Source organism: Mastacembelus armatus, chromosome 3 (assembly GCF_900324485.2).
Source record: "Mastacembelus armatus chromosome 3, fMasArm1.2, whole genome shotgun sequence".
In the NCBI taxonomy this organism is placed as follows: Eukaryota; Metazoa; Chordata; class Actinopteri; order Synbranchiformes; family Mastacembelidae; genus Mastacembelus; species Mastacembelus armatus.
The window spans coordinates 19,768,000-19,786,645 of record NC_046635.1 but is presented as its reverse complement, the minus strand read 5'-3'; the positions used below and the strand labels follow the sequence as shown (position 1 = coordinate 19,786,645).

Sequence of the window (18,646 nt, the reverse complement as noted above, 5' to 3'; positions counted from 1 at the left end):
ATCATTGCGTTGTTTTGATGTAGATTTTACCCAGCGTCCCAAATTTAAGGAATTAGGGTTGTATTTTACTACACCAAACTGTCTCTACCACAAAACACACAAATGTAGAAAAAAATGTTTATATGGAAAACTACGAAAAATTGACTGAACCTCGTCGCGTTAATCAGAGCGATACAAACCATCCTTTACAGATCGGAGGGTTGTTTGACTAAAAGCTGGATTAGTGTTGCAGCACACGGGTCAAACAGCTGATCGGCGTGTTACGCAACATAAATCCGATCCCTGCACTATGTGCGTGTGCACGGTAGAGTGCCCGTAGGTGAACGCGCGTGGTGTCTCCGCATGTGACGTAGTATTTCTAGTGCGCGGGTGCGCGCTCGGGAGCATCAGTCGTGTGGGTAGGGAAAGTGGATCACTTGTCCCACTGCTGAACAGTGTGTTGTCGGAGATCCAGGTCATTCAGAAATGTCGCGGGACCAAGAAGGAGCTCAGACGGCGGAGGAGACACCGGGGGACGAGACGGTAAGTGCGCCGTGTTTTAGCAACGTTAGCCGGGTAGCGGTGGTTTGGCCATCTCTAACGGCGCGTTAGCTTAGCTTCTTCGCCCCGAGCTCGTTTTTGTTGACATACCAACCAACCCAGGCCAGCTAGGAAACACTGGTTAATGGAGTTTGTCAAACCTTGTAACAACATGCGGGTTAGCTGGCCTGCTGTTTCGGTTTCTGCTAAAACACCTTTTTTTAGCGATTGTTGTGAATGCTAGCAAATGTAAGCTAACTGACATGGCATTCACAAAGCTAACTTAGCTAACGTTAGCTTAGCTGAAGCCGACAAATCTATACACTCGTCACAGTAACCTAAGCTTTAACTGCACTTAGCCAGCACAGTTCTGCTAATAATACCGTAGCTACCTAATGCAGCTGATTGTTAGCGTGGGCTGGCTCTGCAGTGCTGACTCTGACGTTCCTTTTTACTGTAGTGCTGTTGTGCAGGAGCAGCAACGTGCCTTTGAACCAGACAGGTGAAATACCTTTGCAACGGTTCTTTCGCTAGTTAAAATATCCTGTTAGCTAATGTAGCTTTTAGTGCACACTTATGTCAGTGAGGTATATAAGGCGAGCCAGTCACTTTATTACTGTACTGCAGGGCCATCAGCTGACAGGTATTTCAGTGGGTGCCTGGAGGCAGCAGGGGAATGTGCTCTCTTTTGTACACTTTGTGGTTTTCTTTAGGCCGGAAGTCTCCCTCTCATCTCAGTCTCTCATACGACTTGATTTCAGGAGGTTCAGGATAAGATGGTCAGTCCTGAGAAGGCAGAGGAGGCTAAACTGAAAGCCAGATACCCAAATTTAGGAAACAAACCTGGAGGCTCTGATCTGCTTCGTAAGCGCCTGCAGAAGGGGGTAAGTTATCTCTTGTGTTTGTCTGCACAACATTCAGGTTTACTTCAGGACAGTCTTCATACCCACTGTCATTATGGACTAAACAGTTTAACTTATTTTACCAGAGAATATTTTCTTCTGTTGGTGAAAACATGCAATATCTATTGAGACAGAACTCAGTATAATACAGAACAAATCAACAGTACCACAAACTTCACTCTCCAAATTCATCATGAAGTTGAATCAACACCTATTAACATATTTCAACAAAACCTGGACTTTTTAATATGTCTGACAGTGGAATTTATTGCAGTCATGTTGCTTTAAAGCTGGGTTGATTTTGTATAGGGGTACCTCATATAACAGTTTAGCCATACAATTTTTACTGTGCAATGATTAGTACATAAACAGAAAATTAGTACAGTTGTGATCATTTATTGTTCATTTATTAAGTAAAAATACCCATTAATTGCAACTGCGAGTAGCCACAATAACTTTTTTTCTTCACACTAAAGTTCTGAAATATCAAAATCATTGACCGCATGATTTACTTGCATTAGACCATTTTTCAGGTAAAGCAAACCTACAAAACCAATCATGTGCATTTAAAGAGCAAGGGAAGAGTTGGATATAACAAACTGGACATAAATTAGCTGCTTGATTATTAGCTTGCTTGTTTTTGAGTCTTTGCTGTCGTAATTCGTCTATAAGACTGTCTGCTGACATGTATGTATGTGCATTCTTGTGTGCATACATGATACAAACAAAATGAGGATCACCATATAAAAAATGGGTATAGTGCTGCTACTTTAAAACATAATCACCACAGGCGTTGGATGTGTTTACCATGTAATTAATCTGAGTCTTCAGAAATAAGCTTAAGGTAAGTGCTTTTGTAGCAGTAGCAGCAAACATTGGAATATTGCATTATTTAAAGTTGCTAGTTCAGGTCTTATTTTACTTTATTTTATTTTACTCTTGTGTCTTTGCAGCAAAAGTACTTTGATTCGGGCGACTACAACATGGCCAAAGCGAAGATAAAGAATAAACAGCTGCCAACAGCTGCACCAGAGAAGACTGAGATCACAGGGGACCACATCCCGACCCCCCAAGACCTGCCTCAGAGGAAACCGTCTCTGGTGGCCAGCAAATTGGCAGGTTGATGCCCACGCAGCCTGGACAGCCACAGCAACATCTCCCAGCCCTAACCCTCACCACTCAAGTCTCAGAGCTGTAACATATGTTTTTATGTTTTCCCGCTCCTCGCAATACCAGCTGTGCCCAAACCTCTGCCCCCTCCCCACAGCCTGGAACCCACTCATCAAAACCCACACACCTAGCTAATACCCTTAAATCCTCTGTATTTTTGTTTTCGCCTCACATGGGTCTGTCTCTAATGCCCCCTGTCCATATGATTGTTTCTCGCTACTTCCTACAAACTGGCCGTCTTTCAGTCATTATCCTTTCACTTTCCCATGCTCTTTTCTCTGTTCTCTTTACTTCAAAGTAACATACACTGGATGACAGGACATCCAAGGGTGCTTGTGACAAGCAGACTGTGACTCCTGTGTGCGACTGATGGATGCCTGGTATTACAGTGTTCATTGGCTGAAGAGAGGGGCAAGCAACAGAAGCTGTATCATGTATGGTTAGGACATTTTAGTATGGTCAAGATCCCTCAGTTTGAGTGAGTGTGTGTGTGTGTGTGTGTACATATGTGTATATTTTCTTTTTAGTTGGCACATGGGCAGACATCAGATTTATTCTGCTGTCAATATGCTTGAGTTATTGACAGATTACAGTTATCAAGATGCCAAGTTCAGTTTGTTAACACTTGATTGTGAAACATGAGGAGGAAGCCATGCTAAAGGACCACACAGTGAAGGTCAGTGTGTTAGAATGAACCACATGTGTAATGCAGGACTCCCACAGGCAAAACCTCACTGAGCTTCATTTTAATTCATTAACATGCACTGAACACACATTTAAACAGATGCAGCCTAAAAGCACTGGGTGACAATAAATGGTTCATTCAAGACATCTGAAAGGGAGCTTCTTTCCTAGGAACTTATTTCATGAGTTAGATGATTGTTAATTCAGTTTCAATCGAATAACCCTGTGTTTGTGTTAGGTTATTCATGTCAGCCTTAGATGATGATCCAGTTCTCTCCTTGGGTCAAAGTTTGCAGTTCCTTGTTGTCGTTAATGAGGCATTATTATGCTAGAACAGGGGTACAGGAGTATGTGGGACCTGAAAGCAAAATTCCTATTAGTAGGGATCAGTTTTTGTGCCCTGAATGCCATGTGCATAAATTTATTATAAATAAAAAATTAAAATATAGGGAGCAGCTCTTGTCACTGGGAACAAATGATGGTAATAAATGTTCGGATTTAGGGAGAATATTCTATACTCATAAGTAGTTTTATCTTAATTGTCCTCAGCCATGTATAGTGCTAATCCAAGGTTTTTACTGACTGAATCAAGTTTTATCTGTGATGTGGTAAGTCTGAGCTAGCACTACATCCATCGTGCATGTATATGGCTGCCCTGCTATCACTTTGTGCCATTTTATTTGTAAATAAAATAGTTTTGCACAAATGTTTAAGTATCTAGTCGTGTGTTATATTGACTGTGATATTTAGTACATATTCATTGTGATTCAGGTGCAAGAAGATGGGGGGAAAAAATGAAAAGTAGTGTAAATTATGTAATTGTCAAAAATTGAACTCTACTCAGATGCAATGCAACACGATAGTCAGTGAAAAGTAAGAGTTTATCATTTTAAAACTAAAGCAAGGAAGTAAACCAAAGTTGACTGGTGAAACAACACCACTTTGAGAGTCTATAAAAACATGAGCTTTTCAAAAGGCACCTTTAGCTGGGATATAGGCATTGCATCATGGTATAAGATGGCCCTGCATTGTGCACATTCAGGTTTTGTTTTCCATTAATAATTCATTGCAGCATGTATCTATTAAATTAAAGTTCCACACGTTCCTATTTGGAGGATATTGTTATCATGTTCCTATAAAAAAAAAAACCCACAAATAAGCAGTTGAAGATAAAAATTGATCATATGACACAGGACATTCAAATTAGGTGACACTCCAAAAGGTGGAGCTTGTAGCAATGTTTTCCATGACATCAAATATGTGCATTTTACTTTCTGTGACTCATACTGAAGCCACGGTGGTAAAAGAACAAATATGACTTGTCTTCTATCCATTTGGGGGTTTTGTACGAGCTTATTTGCGTTTGGAACAAAAAGAAAAATAGCTGGTGTGTTGTCGACTCTTGTCCACCGGGGGGCGCAGTTCTCCATGCGGCAGAAGCCCTCCCTGTTTGGCTGAATCATTTTCATCCATCATACCCAGAATGCAAAGTGAGACACAGAATCCTCAGCAGCAGCAGCAGGAGCAGCGTGAAGCTTTTCGGGTTATCATGGCGCGGACAGACGCATCTTCACCTTGAGTCCCCGCAGCAACGAAGGACTTCGTCCTGCGCTTCATGAAACACGGTCGGTCCCATGCAGCAGCGCGGAGACCTGCTGGACTTTTAGGCCAGATTGGAGACAGGACACAGCAAGGGAGTGAACGCCATGGCAGCGTCGGAGCTGTATACAAAGGTAAAAACCAGTGTGTATTTACATGTTTACCGCTGTGTGCTGGCAGCTAAATAAACGACGTAGCCTTCGGTTTTCACGCTTTTCTTCCAGCGACACAGCGGACAGCTTGTGGTTTTTTTTTCGCTGCTGGAAACGTGTGTCTGATAACAGGCTTCGTTGTGTTGGCTTAAAATGAATGAAACGGGTTTGAAACCGCAAAACATGCAGGTGTGACGATCTGTGCGATGCGTCTGCGAGTTTAAATAAAAACAGTAAGACAGCGTTAACACGCGGTGTTTTAACTCTCGGTGCTTCATATGCTCATACGCTAAATTAAAGCAGGTTTATTAAACGTCGTCATTTGTCGCCTTGTTTGTTGACCGGAACAAGTTACAGTCTTCTCCCCGGGCCTTTATATTTCACATCATCTCCCGCTGGAGGCTGGGGGGTGAGGGGGGGGCTGGGCTGGGCTGGGATGATGCAAAGGCGGTGCCAGCCATCATGGAGACTCTGGTTTTACGCTTTTAAAACATACTATTTAGCTTTAGCTGAGGCCTGTACGCCTACGTGGTGTCTCTTTAGTCGTTATCATTAGTGCTGTGGCTTGTCTCTGATGTTTGATCCGGTTATTGGGGATGTGAGCCCAGTCCTTTAGTTCGGGTACCGCTGAGATGCTGCGATGGGCGCTGCATCCTCCCTTTAGCGTGTCCAGGATGTTCAGGCTGGTGGAGGCCCTGACGCCTCAGTGAAGCTGTGCAGACCCAGTACTCAGTGAAGACTCTATGACACATCTGCTAAGGATGCACAGCACAAGGTCATAAGTGTTATTGCTGCTATTGTTGTACAGTTTTTCTTTGCGAACATGAAAAAGAAACAACAAAGACTTGTGTGTGTGTGTGTGTGTGTGTGTGTGTGTGTTCGAAGGAGATGAGTCACCCATCCCCCCTACTTTGACAGCTGGTGTTTTCAGCTTGAATACTGGTTGGGCTGGTGAGAAAAACGTGACAGTTTGTGTGATGATTAACACTGCTGTTGCTGAAATTCCTTTTTATATTTAAAGCTTCTGTTGTATTGAGTGTTTCACACCGGCTTACCTATGTGGTCAGACATGGGGTCTTTTTCTGTCTAAACCAGATGACACAGATTTGAACCCTAACACAAACAAATGGACTCAAATCAATTGTCTGAGTTCTTGACAGCCCCCAGGGTGCTGTTCTGTATCTGACCCTGTCCTCAGATGTTTTAGAGAGGCACAGTTTGTCCTTCTGCATTTAATGCTGAAACAACCAATAGGCTGACAGATAAGTCATTTTCTTAAACAAAAATGTCAACAATGCTCTGGTTCAATCCATTCATCAAATATCTGTCCCACTTATTCTTTGAAGGGTTGAGGCTGGAGCCGATCCCAGCCAACTTGGGCAAGAGGTGGGGTACACCCTGGACAAACCACAGGGCAAACAAACACTCACACACACTTTCACACCTACAGGCAGTTTAGAGTGACCAATTAACCTAGCCGCAACCTGCATGTCTTTAGACTGTGGGAGGAACCTGAAATATACTGTGAGGCGACAGCGGTAACTGCACTCGTTCAAACTTCTGTCAGAATTAATTTGGGTTTTAACTGTCCGTGGGTCAAGCATGTAATTTAAATACATCCCCCTGGGCTCGTAATGAGTGTTTTTCTCTATTTTCAGATGTTTAACAGACCAACAAGCTTAAGAATGGCACGAACAAATCATTCATTGTAAAAATAATTAGCAGACTAATCAGTAATATTAACTTCGTTAATAATCTGCAACTGTTTTGGTAGTCAGTTAGCTGTTTAGCATTGTTGCCTTTGCAGACCCAATCAATTAATTGACTTAAGAAAATAAATGGGAGATTCTATGATAACAAAAACTCTTTCAGTGGCAGCCCCAAAGCTTCATTCATTCTTTCACTATCTTTTAGGGAAAATACATTGAGATATAGTGGGACTGCTTAAATAGCACCTGGGTGTGAAGACAAAACCTGCCAACAACAAAATTCCAGTAGATTTTGGCTGAGGCTGCTAAGTTTGTATCCTCTGCTACCAATTTGGCTCTTATTCCATTTAATTGCAAATGAATAGGATAAGCTTTAGAAGTACGAGTCAGTGTGGCTGCTGGGAAACTCAGTTAGTTTCTGCTTTGAATGGTGCTGTTTGTTGTAGAAGTCTGTGATTTACTTTTCCAGCAGAGGGGTAGAAAACACTCTGTCCTTTATGTGTATGAGTCAGCCTTATAGAAGCTCATTGAGCAAGTTAACATGCACGTGCACACACAGATACACACACAGCACCAGATTCAGCTGACCTCTAAGCCTGTCTCCTGTGTGACCTGGCTGCCAGTATAGAGAGGTGAGTCAGAGGTGAGCGCTTTTTCATCAGACTCGAGTTGATCTGTGTAACCAGTCAAACTAATTAGGATCAAAGCTATAGTAAGGGGATGGTTAAACTGCGTCAGTGCTGTGTAACAAGAAGCAGAAACGGAGGAGGAGGATCTCTTAGTGGAAAATAAATTGGGGCGATTCTCCATTGCATGACTCAGAGGTGGAACAGGCTCTTCCAATCACAGTCTAGAGTTTCTAAAATACATACTACTTTTGAGGGAGTGATTTGCTGTAGCACTGCTGTATTTTTAGAATTACTAGGCTCCACGTTGATTCATAAACCTAAAACCGAAATGAAAACTAGAGGTATTACTTCTGCTGATTCCCTATATGGCAAACGTACTATGTAGCTAATGCAGAGTCATATAAAGATGCTTGGGCTTTGATTGGAGATCATCATAACTGGTCTGTTTTTGTTTGGTTGATTGTCAATCCTCAGCATGAGCCAGCTCTGACACACTAATGATCCCACCATGCTCATGAGAACTATAGTTCCCTGCAGATCTGGCATAGTTTAGGAAGCATCTGGAGAAGGAAATTTGAGCAATGCCAACAGAAACAAATAGTTTCAAAATGTAAAATTACTGTAAATGTTTGGTTGTAAAGATACTGAGCTCCTCTAAAACACTGACACACGTTAAATCGTGTGTGTAGAAACAAGCGTCAGGTTCTCTTCTGTGTGTCTGACTGACAGTTATTTGGAGCCCTGTCAGTGGTTTGTGGTGAAGTCCTGAGAGTCTGCTTCGAAACTCATGTGATTAAGGAGGGAAACCCGGATGTGTGATAGACAGCAGCGATGGCCAGTCATCTGTCACACGGCGAGGAACTGTGGGGAACGTCGGTGAACGCTGCTTGTGTCTGTAGATACAATGGGAAGGTTTCATCCACCAGTGAGATCTGGAGCTCAGTACTTGATCAGCTAGTGTCTGGTCTTGTGGCATATGTGACTGGAGGCGCCCAGAAAACCAACAGAATCACAACATGAGCTAGAGGCTTGATAAAGAGACAAGATGAACCGGGAGTTGGAGTATATGTTTGTCAAAGTAAGTTTTTGCTTTTTTGCTGTTCTTAGTTGTGTCACCTCATCCCTTCTTTAGTTTATTTTGTACATACATGGCATAAAAAACAACATTACCTGTCAAAGGATCTGTTACTTTTTGGTTTTTAGTCTTATGTGTGGTTCTTTGATAAGTGATCATTAAGATCTGGTGTTGAGTTTGGTTAGTGTCTCCCCCACGGAGAATATGGAGCCCTAGTAGAGACACACCCTTCTTCTGGGTTTGTGTTTGTAGAAAATAGATGTATCAGTGAAATCAGCAAAGTGATAGCAACAAATCGGATTTAAACCCGAGAGGAGCTTTGGTACTTGAATAAGAACAAAAGCTGTCAGCAGTGGCGTAAATGTAGACACAGGGCTGGATTTTTGGATTGTAGCAGCTTACATCCTTGTTGATTATAGTGGAGAAGCAGTATGATGAATATATTGTTTGTATTGTAAATGAACAGACCATTTAAATCTTTCCCCTCAGATCTGCTGCATGTCTGGAGTATTGTTGGTGTAGTAGTGTGGCAGCATTGGAGAGAGCACTGTGAATGTGGTGGATCTCATTGTGTCTGATTAGCATTAGGTCAGTTGTCTGGTATAAATGTAAGTTAAGAGCTCAGGTGTGTGCTGAAATCCCATTCTCCCACACTGACATAACACAGAGATGTGAACTGCACTACTCCATGAGTCAGCAGCTACTAAACTAACATGATTAGGTGCACCATCACAGCTCCTTAGTAAGAGACACTGATCAGTCATTGGACATTGGCACGCCACTTGTGCCGAGAGCCTAGTCAGGGAGCAGCATTGAGTTTTGTGAGGCCATTGAGTTCCCCTGCTAACAAAGTCTCCACCAGCACCGAGGTCTCTAACTCTTGGAGTCATGCTGCGTCTGCCCAGCTGAGCAGAAAAACAGCAGATTCTCACATGAGTTGCATCATGTGACGGGGCTTCTGCAGTCTGACGACTTTACTGAGAATATGTGAGCAAAACACTTTTCACAAACCACTGCTGTTCTCTAGATACTTGTCTCTGCTGCTCAGTATTGTAAAGTATTTTAAGGTTTTACCCCACTTGATTTACTTTCACATGATTTGTCCTCCTCTCAATACAGCTAAATGAATAAGGTTATTAACATCTAAACTAATCACTTCCTCACAACAGAAGAGAGGAGGTGTATGTTTTTATTTGTGGAGAGCTGAGCTACATGGACAGTGTGTGGGCCGTTAAAAGACATTTAAATTAGGTTAGAAATTAGATTTTTTTTTTTTTTTTAACATTTGACTGTGTAATATGGCTGACTAATGCAGAGTGACTCATTTTATGAAATGACAAATAAAGGTAAATCAGAGGGTATTTTCATAAAGATGATCTGATTAACATATACATATTGAGGCTGTCTACTGTCTAAGTACATTTTGAGAAGTAGGAGAAAATCCTGGGTGGGTTCAGAGACGTTGAAGCAGAACAGAGGGACATCAGTCCAAGAGTGAAAGCTCAGACCTCAGTATTAGCAGGGTTAAGTCTCTCTAATCTGCTATTGACTTTGTGCAGATTTGTAAACACTTCTCATGGATGCCCTGCCCTGCACTTATAGCCCTACACCCCTAACACACGCACACATACATACATACATATGAACATGCACATATGCTGTACACACACACTCTTCCCAGTGCCCTGATCTGTGTGACCTCCCTTGTCCTTCAGTAGCAGGAATTATCTCACACACAATCAAGACCTGGCAGGGATTTAGATTTACAGCTGAAGTGACATCATGGCATGTGCCAAAATTTGCTAATTTTAAACACATACAACCAGCATATTCAGCCGGCTTTTTTCACATTATTACAATCATTCTGAGCTCCCTTTTGTGGCACACAATTTCAGGTGGGATCAGTTTATCCTGGCGTTCAATTCCATACTGTATTTTCCATACCTTTTGTCTTCATAAGTATCTCCTTTTTAGATGGCGATATTATTCCATGTTCAATTTGGCCATCTGTGGATCAGGGCAAGAAATTGACACATAGAAGATTTTGTCTTTATGTTAGCAGCACAGGCAGTAGGGATAACCTGTAGCCGTACATGAAGGTAATGAAATCGTGGTGTAGTTGACTGGAATAAGATTAGCCAGTGTTAAACCCTGTGTTAGCTCCGTCGGGTCCTGAGCCTTTGCCTCTGTTAAACCAGGATTAGTATCAGCCCAGCCTTGCACTTTCTAGAGCAGCCTTTCTCTGCTGTGAACTTCCCTGACACCTGTGTACTGCAGCTCTGGACTGGATGTCATAATGATGGTGATCATCATTGGTAGTTTTAATTTTTCTCATCTAAACAGGCCAGCTGTTATCTCTTGCTACTTTTGATTATCAATTATTAAATAAATAAAATTAAGTTAAAATGCAATTACACATAACAGTTTCTTCATCATTGTCAAAAAAAAGAATGAAAATGATTTTTTAATTACAAAGTTCTGCTTTACGATCTGCCCACATTAAAGTGGCATTCCACTGATTTTGCTCCCTTGGTTTACTCATCATGAGTAATCCTACTCAACCTATAAAAACAGATGTATAATGTCTTCTGTGACCTAGGAGGAGTCATCTAAAGTCTGAGAAGAATCCAATAAGGTTATGGTGAAGTCATCAGGATTATCTCAGTGTGGAGACTATACATTTATCACAGAAAGGCTGTGTTATTAGATGGGTGTGGGGAGTTTGGAAGTTGGGCGAATCTTATAAAAGACTTGCGTTGCAGAGTTGCTGTTAAAGTGACCAACATGAAGTTAATCTGCAGTTATTTTGGTAATCATCCATCCATTGTCTATACCTGTTTATTCTTATTTAGGGTCACGGGGATCTGCTGGAGCCTAACTTTGGTAATCAATTAATTGTTTTATTCATTTTTCAAGCAAAAACCCAAATACTTGCTGGCTGCATCTTTTCTAATGTGAGAATTTGCTGCTTTTCCCTTTTTTCTGCTAAACTGAACCTTTTGAGGTTTGGGACAAAAGCCAGGCAAACAAAGCCATGTCCCCACTTTAAACTAGTTGTTTTAGATTTATCTCTGTATCCTCTTGAACTCAGAAGTGTATAGCAACACAAATTCAACCCACAGAAAGCATATAAAGTAATCTCTTTGATTGTTTGCGTGGAAAGACTCATGTATGGAGAATGTGTTGCAGAGACACCTTAGTTTTGATTTCCGATGTCACGGTTTCTCTTATACTATTTTCCCCTTTTTTGTTTCCCTTCTGGGCAGCATGGTGGATGAGTGGTTAGCACTGTTGCCTCATAGCAAGAAGGTTCCTGCATCAAAACCCAGCAGAGGGCCTTTCTGTGCGCAGTTTGAATGTTCTCCCCGTGTAGGTTTTCTCTGGTTTCCTCCCACAGTCCAAAAACATGTATGTCAGGTTGAGTGGTGACTCTAAATTGCCCATAGGAGTGAGTGTGAGTGTGTGAGGTTATTTTTCTCTATGTGGTCCTGTGATGGACTGGCGACCTGTCTAGGGTGTAGCCCTGCCTTTTACCCAAAGAGAGCTGGGATAGATAATGAATGAATGAATGTTTCCCTTCTCTTCATCTGTTGTCTAGAACATAGCAGCCTGACCACCATCCATACCTCTGCAAGCCAGAGAGTGGCTACACTCTGACTCATCGTACTGTATTTCTCTGCAGCTTTTAGATGCTCCTCTCTTTCAGCTTGTGTTTCATTGTGGAGGATCATGTCCTTGAAGTATGTGAATGTGTGTGTGTGGTGACATTTCATCCTTCAGCTCTCCTCTCTTCTCAACCCTGGGGAATTTGTTAGTGTATAAATATGAACCATTGTCTCTGCAGTTGTGCTGTCTGTCTGTCTGTCCTCAAGTACAGTATATATACACACATCTGTACATGTGTTGTTATGTTTTGAGCGAATAAAAAATGAACAGACAACAATTGTGCTGATTAGCAGCATATTTCAGCCCTGCTTGTGCTTAACATCTGGGAACATGGTGTGTGCGTGTGCGCGCGCGTGTGTGTGTGTGTGAGTGTGTGAGAGTGTGAGAGGATAATTATCAGGATCAGGAAGTTTGCTCTGTAGAGCAGCAATGTCTCTGTGAGGCGTGATGCTGCTCCAAACTCGCTGTGGCTATTTTTAGCCTCTGTCCTCCTCCCCCACTCCTCCTTCATTTCATCTGTCTCTCTCCCTCTCCTCCCTCTGTCTCTGTCTCTCTCTCTCTCCCTCTCCCTCTCTCTCTCTCTCTCTCTCTCTCTCTCTTGCTCTCTATCTCTCTCTCACTCCCTCTCTCTCTCTTGCCGTTGCTAGGAGGCAGGCTGCTGGGATGGTCTCCTGCAGGGACCAAAAAGGTGAAAGGAAATGGTGGAATGGGGAGAGACAAAGATAGGCAGCTATATAGGGGTTATATTTGCCTATAACTGGAAACGTAAATGGAGTTTTGCTCATTTTATTTACTTTGAGTGAATAGCTTAGTAGCTATAGTACTAACCTCAATAGTAGCTTTGAGGTTATTAACACCATGTTATTTCTGTTGTTACTGTATATTCTGTCTCAGCTTGTTCCAGTTGTCTATGAAATCTGCACACATTTACACTGAAGTATAGAAAATACTGATCTACGTAAAGAACCACATTCTAGTATAAATTTCTAGTATTTTCTGATAATATACATGTAGATAAATAATGCATCCATTTTGCTGTTGCGTTGGTGTAAAATTATGTTAGATGTAATTTATATCATGATTTTTTTTTTTTTTTTTTGGTGTTCAGTGATAATTATATTTTTCTCAAATGATATCAATATAAGTGTCTCAGGGTTTCTTGATAATTGGGAAGAGATTTGTCTGCCAGCAGGTGTTACTGCAGCAGCCAAAGATGAACAGAGTTGGCAGTGTAATAGTAAAACAGCCGCATCAGAATCACCGCATCCACCTGGTTCATCTCCAAGATGATGAATTATTCACTTAAACAAACTAAACACCTAATGTCCAGTTGTAGATGTTCACCCTGCTCTGTTTCATCCCAACTCCAAAAACAGAGGAACAGAAGAGACGACTCTGAAAAACAGAGCTTTTCTGCCATAATGCACCTGTGCGCAACACTTTTGTTTTATAATCTAGTCTATGGAGACTGTGGAATCAACCATTCCTGAAACAAAGATCCTGGCACTAGTTCAAAACATGGCATAGATCTGTCTTAAAGTATGTAGCCTGTGTTTTTTATAACTGTAGCATAAATAATGAGAAAGATAACACTGTAGGGTTCAGCACCCTCCCTGGCCCCCATAAAACACACTGTTCCCTAGACTGCATTTCTTATATTACTATCAGACATTCAAACATGAATATTTATTAGTTGGATATTTCCCCAAAGTTCAGACTGACTGACATTTCTAGAAACTGCAAGGTCTCCTTTAAGATTTAAATAAATCCCCACAGCTTGTTACAGTGACATTGTACATATTGAAAATTCCATAAGTGGAATAAAAATATATCTGTAATCATCATGCTTGTTGTTCTTCAGGGTCTCTCGTGTTCAGATACAGTGTGATGTAAAACGCAACACTGAGTCTGTCTCACTTTGTGCTTTTCTTTTTCTTTCCTTGGCTGCGTACCTGGAAGCACATGCGCAAAGCAGAGTCTGATAAATGAGCCAATATCTGCTGATTTATCAGAAGGTGTTAGCTTATCGTGTATGCTGGCGTCTGCATGTGTGTGGGTAGGGACCTATAGTACATCAGTGGCCAAGATATGTTCAAAATGTCAAAGAGCAAAGAGTTTATCTTTTAACTGTGGTATATTGGTGCATATTGTACCTTAGTCACAGTGGTTTAGGCTAATACTAAATGTAATGGCTTCTTATCAAAATTATTTGACAAAAAAATAATAATTCCATGTTGGCTATTTTTCAGTTTATCAGTCTGCAGAATGTCACTTTAAATGATAAGGCATTTCAATGTTTTTGTAGAATTAAAGCTGCCATCAGATTTTTAAAATTGGGTATATACTTGTATGTCCTCAAAAATTGACCTCCCACACATTCCCACTCTTCCACTTTGAATCAGATTCTATCTTAAAAAGATTATAAACTTTACTTACTCACTGTGTAGATTTTTATCCATTCAGGTATTTTAAGGGAATGTATTATTTATTATTCATATTTTTTTTTCTTTGTTTTCTCATCTAAATTACACAGAATTACACAAACTCTTAAATGTCACTCAATATCAACCCTAAATCACACACTGCCCAGTACCTAAACACACTATTTGCATTTTGGTATTCCTACAGTGGTGTGGGGAAAGACAGGTAGTGGAGGAAGGGGAAAAAAATGGGGCAATATGTGGTCTTGATATTGGTGGAGCTTTAAAGAAAAACACTTGAATAATGCTTTGCAACACATCTAAAAAAGTCATTTAATGTCTGTGTACTTTTTCTTGTTCTGAGAGACGACCCTCTAAGGGAGGAAAGGGTTGGTGAGGCTTAGTGTGACCATGATGTCATGATTCAAATGATCGGTAGTGAAGCAGTAGACCAAGTTAAACAGTTTCTGTCCGGCTGTGGCCATCCACAATGACCTCTTTCTCTCTCGTCTCTGATAAATGGTCTCAGCAGCTTATGTAACGAAGCAAAAATAAGCCATGACATCTTTTACGCACATCCAGAAAGACCTCAATGCTCATCATCATGTGCTTCAGTTGCACAAGTCAACAAGAAAATGTCATTTAAAAGATTTCTGCATTAGTAATTTCCTGTATGTGGTTTGTATGTGCTAGTATTTGAAACAAGTGAGGCCTAGAAAAATGAAAATCCTTTCATGTTGAGATTATAACATGTAAAAGTTTGTGTCTAAATCCTTAGTGATTTGTGGAGGTGTAGGTGTGAAAGATGTGTTTTTAATCTTTATATGGCCTGAGTAATATTTTAACAAAACAACATGGGCACTATATAGATTAAAATAAATATAACATTTTCCAGAGCTACAATATTGCTTAATTAACTCTAAACACTAAATAGTACAGTATAAAAATACAAACAGTGCATGCAAAATAAGCTAAAAATCAAGTAAAAAAATGAAATAGCACAAGACACATAGCAGCTTAAAGTACGAAACCAGTGCAGTATATGAGCAAAAGAGATATAATGGATGTTAGTGCAATTAAACAAGCTTCTCGTTTATGTGCTGTTAGAAGTAAGGCCTCAGACTGTGTTATGTGCCTGTGCGTGCGTTCGTCTACATTTGTGAGCTGGATTCCTCAGCCATGTGACTGGCAGCGATCATCCTTTTTTTTTTTTTTTTCTTCTTCTTCTTTTTTTTTTTTTGTGTGTGTGTGTGCATGTAATCATCTGATTACCTCCAGTCACAAGCCCACAAAGGCCTGAAACAGTAGTGGTGTGTGTATGTTTATGAGTTTCAGGTATGACCGCATATAACTACAACTGCATTCTTCAGTCATTGTGAGCTAAGATTTGTTCAGCAGTTGGTTCCCACAGCTTTACTGACCAGTATGAGCCTTGTGCTCATGACTGTGGAAACACAGAAGGCTGTGTCTTCTCTAGGGTCATATTGTTTTAACTAATAGAGGCAAGGAAGCACAAAACTCTCCCAGCATCCTCCTTTCAAAAGGTTTTTAGTTGAACTGAGGTGAGGCACACTGAGCCCAATGGTAAAAATAATTATGATAAATGAGATCTGTCACATAAATGATAATAAAAGTGCTTAGATAATTGAACTAGTATTAATACAATGGGTTTGGTTTGCATTTCTATAAGATAAGAAAAACTTTATTAATCCTCAAAGAGAAATTCAGGACATTCATCATGTCTTTTGTCTAACTTTTTTGTTTTGTCTCCCTGTCTCTCAGTGTGCTCGGGTGTGGATCCCTGATGCAGAGGAGGTGTGGAAGTCTGCTGAGCTCACCAAGGACTACAAAAATGGCGATGCCTCCCTGCAGCTTGTGCTGGAGGATGGAACGGTGAGGATAAATAAAACAATGGGGTGGGACAGTATCAGTCTCTTCCTCTCCACATTTTTTCATCTTGGCTCTTTTTGTTGCTGTCTCTGCCTCAAAGACACTTGATGTTGTTGACAACCAGATGTTGTGTCTCATTAGCAGTTATTGGTTTCATTAGCATGCTCCATAAATGAGGCCTGGTGCAGAGATGCCCAAAGGAACATTTTAAATGTATACAGAGTCAGTGGATTTGATTCCCTTGTTTAGATTAGAAACCGCTACCAGCATGCAGTTCATTAACAGGAACTCCTGTTTATGAATGCATGCTTGTAGCAAAACCCTTTGCCATTTCGCCCTGATGTAATATTCATGTCATCATATATAAATCATATATAACCAGTAGCATTTATCATCTGGGAGGTTTTGTTTTTTGGTTTTGTATATTGGGCTGATAGTTTAATCCCTAAAACGCCAACCCAAGCGGGTACCTGGATTTCATTCATTCATTCATTCATTCATTCATTCATTCATTCATTTATTTATTTGAGGAATTAAGTTTGTGTAACTAAATATCACATGCCATGTCTCAGTGATCTTTGTGCAGCCACAACAATAATTGTTTACCATAATGCCCATCCTCACAAAGACAAAACAGCATATAGTCTTGGATGACTCGTGGCAACTCACCTGTCACCTTATTCTTCCAAGAGCATTTGCATGGAATAGTGTAAGAATGCTTCACTTAGTGGGCGTAGACAGTTTTTATTGATTGGTTGATATAACATGGCCTTCACTGTTAGCCAGCTGCGAACAGGTAGAGGAGACAGACGAAATCTCTCAATGAATTTTCCTGCAGTACTCAAGTTCACTTAGTTTTAAAGAAACAGAAGTTGTAGATGCAGTAAAGATATCTGACTTTGTTTAAATAAAATCAGCACAGTAGTATTTATGCTATCACAGAAAATACTTGCACTAAATGACTATTGTGTTGTTTTGTTTTCCTGGTCACCCTCAGAACATTGAACACAAACTGGACCCCAAGACAAAGAACCTGCCTTACCTTCGAAACCCAGACATCCTGGTGGGCGAGAATGACCTCACAGCGCTCAGCTACCTCCATGAGCCAGCCGTGCTGCACAACCTCAAAGTCCGCTTCATTGACTCCAAGCTCATCTACACTTACTGCGGTATGAAGTCACTCCAACCATCTTGAATCCTCCGATTACCACGGGATACAGATTTTTGAAGCTTATATTTGTGGCAAATGTAAAATTTAGAGGCATTTTATACAGTCTATTTCAGCCACAATCTACTTTGTGTGGTTAAGTAAAGTTCCTCCTGTGTTTTCATTTCTGCTAAATCTAATGTTGGCTACTTATTTTCTGTATTGCTGCTGTGTGTATTGAACAAGCATTGTTGTGCTTACTTTACCTCTGTGTCGTAGGAATTGTTCTGGTGGCTATCAACCCGTATGAAACGCTACCGATCTACGGAACAGACATCATCAATGCCTACAGCGGTCAGAATATGGGAGACATGGACCCACATATCTTTGCAGTGGCAGAGGAGGCTTACAAACAGATGGCTAGGTGTGTGCGTGCGCGTGTGTGTGTGTGTGTGTTAACTGAGTAGCCCTCGTCCTGGTCTCCTTGTTACTCAGTTCTCTCCCTCTCTTCTGGGTTTGTAGGTCAAATCTGAGACAGAAATAGCCTCCTGGTGGTCTCACTGTCTCTCACTCTTTTAACTACACACACACGCACACACATTGGAAAACTGATATTCTCTGCAGGAGCCAATCAGTAGGTCATCCCCCTCTGTCAGCACACTAACATGCACATGTATGCTAACAATACAGTATAGCAAGGTATGTCAGCATTCAGATCTCTCCATTCTTTTACAAGTGCAATTTTATTTGAAGCTGTTTGAGGTTTTTTTTTTTTTTTCCACAACCGCATTTATTCCTTAGCCAATCAAATGCTGTACAGGAAGACAAAGAAAACCTTATCCATATGTCTAACAGTATAATGGGAGAGTAATCCAACTATTAGGTGCTTTATGTAGAAACATGCCAGTTGGCAAAATAATAAAGGTGCCAACAGAGCCAGCTTCCTTTCCAGCAGCTCAGAATTTATTCTTAAGATTAGCACACTTCTCTGTTCTGGTGAAAATTGAGGAGAGCAGACCGCATGAGATATTAAGACTAGGGTTAAAAGGTGTGTTAACGCCTGCTCTGTCTGATGGTGCCAAAA

General features: G+C 41.0%; 2 protein-coding genes across 6 annotated transcripts in view; both read left to right on the top strand.

Moving 5' to 3' along the window:
* The first annotated feature begins 355 nt into the window (after window positions 1-355).
* Window positions 356-3,305, top strand: arpp19a (cAMP-regulated phosphoprotein 19a). The gene is made up of 3 exons (XM_026294304.1): window positions 356-522; window positions 1,281-1,403; window positions 2,375-3,305. The coding sequence occupies exons 1-3, from the start codon at window positions 466-468 to the stop codon at window positions 2,543-2,545; spliced, it is 351 nt and encodes a 116-aa protein (XP_026150089.1). The 5' UTR covers window positions 356-465; the 3' UTR covers window positions 2,546-3,305.
* A 1,469-nt stretch (window positions 3,306-4,774) lies between these two features.
* myo5aa (myosin VAa) overlaps window positions 4,775-18,646 on the top strand; it is a 42,189-nt gene continuing 28,317 nt past the window's right edge. For 4 of the 5 annotated variants that reach the window (XM_026293430.1, XM_026293426.1, XM_026293429.1 and 1 more), the window contains exons 1-4: window positions 8,319-8,442; window positions 16,308-16,418; window positions 17,413-17,584; window positions 17,842-17,986. In XM_026293430.1, coding sequence (XP_026149215.1) covers window positions 8,410-8,442; window positions 16,308-16,418; window positions 17,413-17,584; window positions 17,842-17,986 — 461 coding nt within the window. In that variant the 5' untranslated portion in view covers window positions 8,319-8,409. Of the gene's footprint in view, window positions 5,009-8,318; window positions 8,443-16,307; window positions 16,419-17,412; window positions 17,585-17,841; window positions 17,987-18,646 lie in introns of those variants that run through there. The other variant, XM_026293427.1, reaches the window with a different exon arrangement.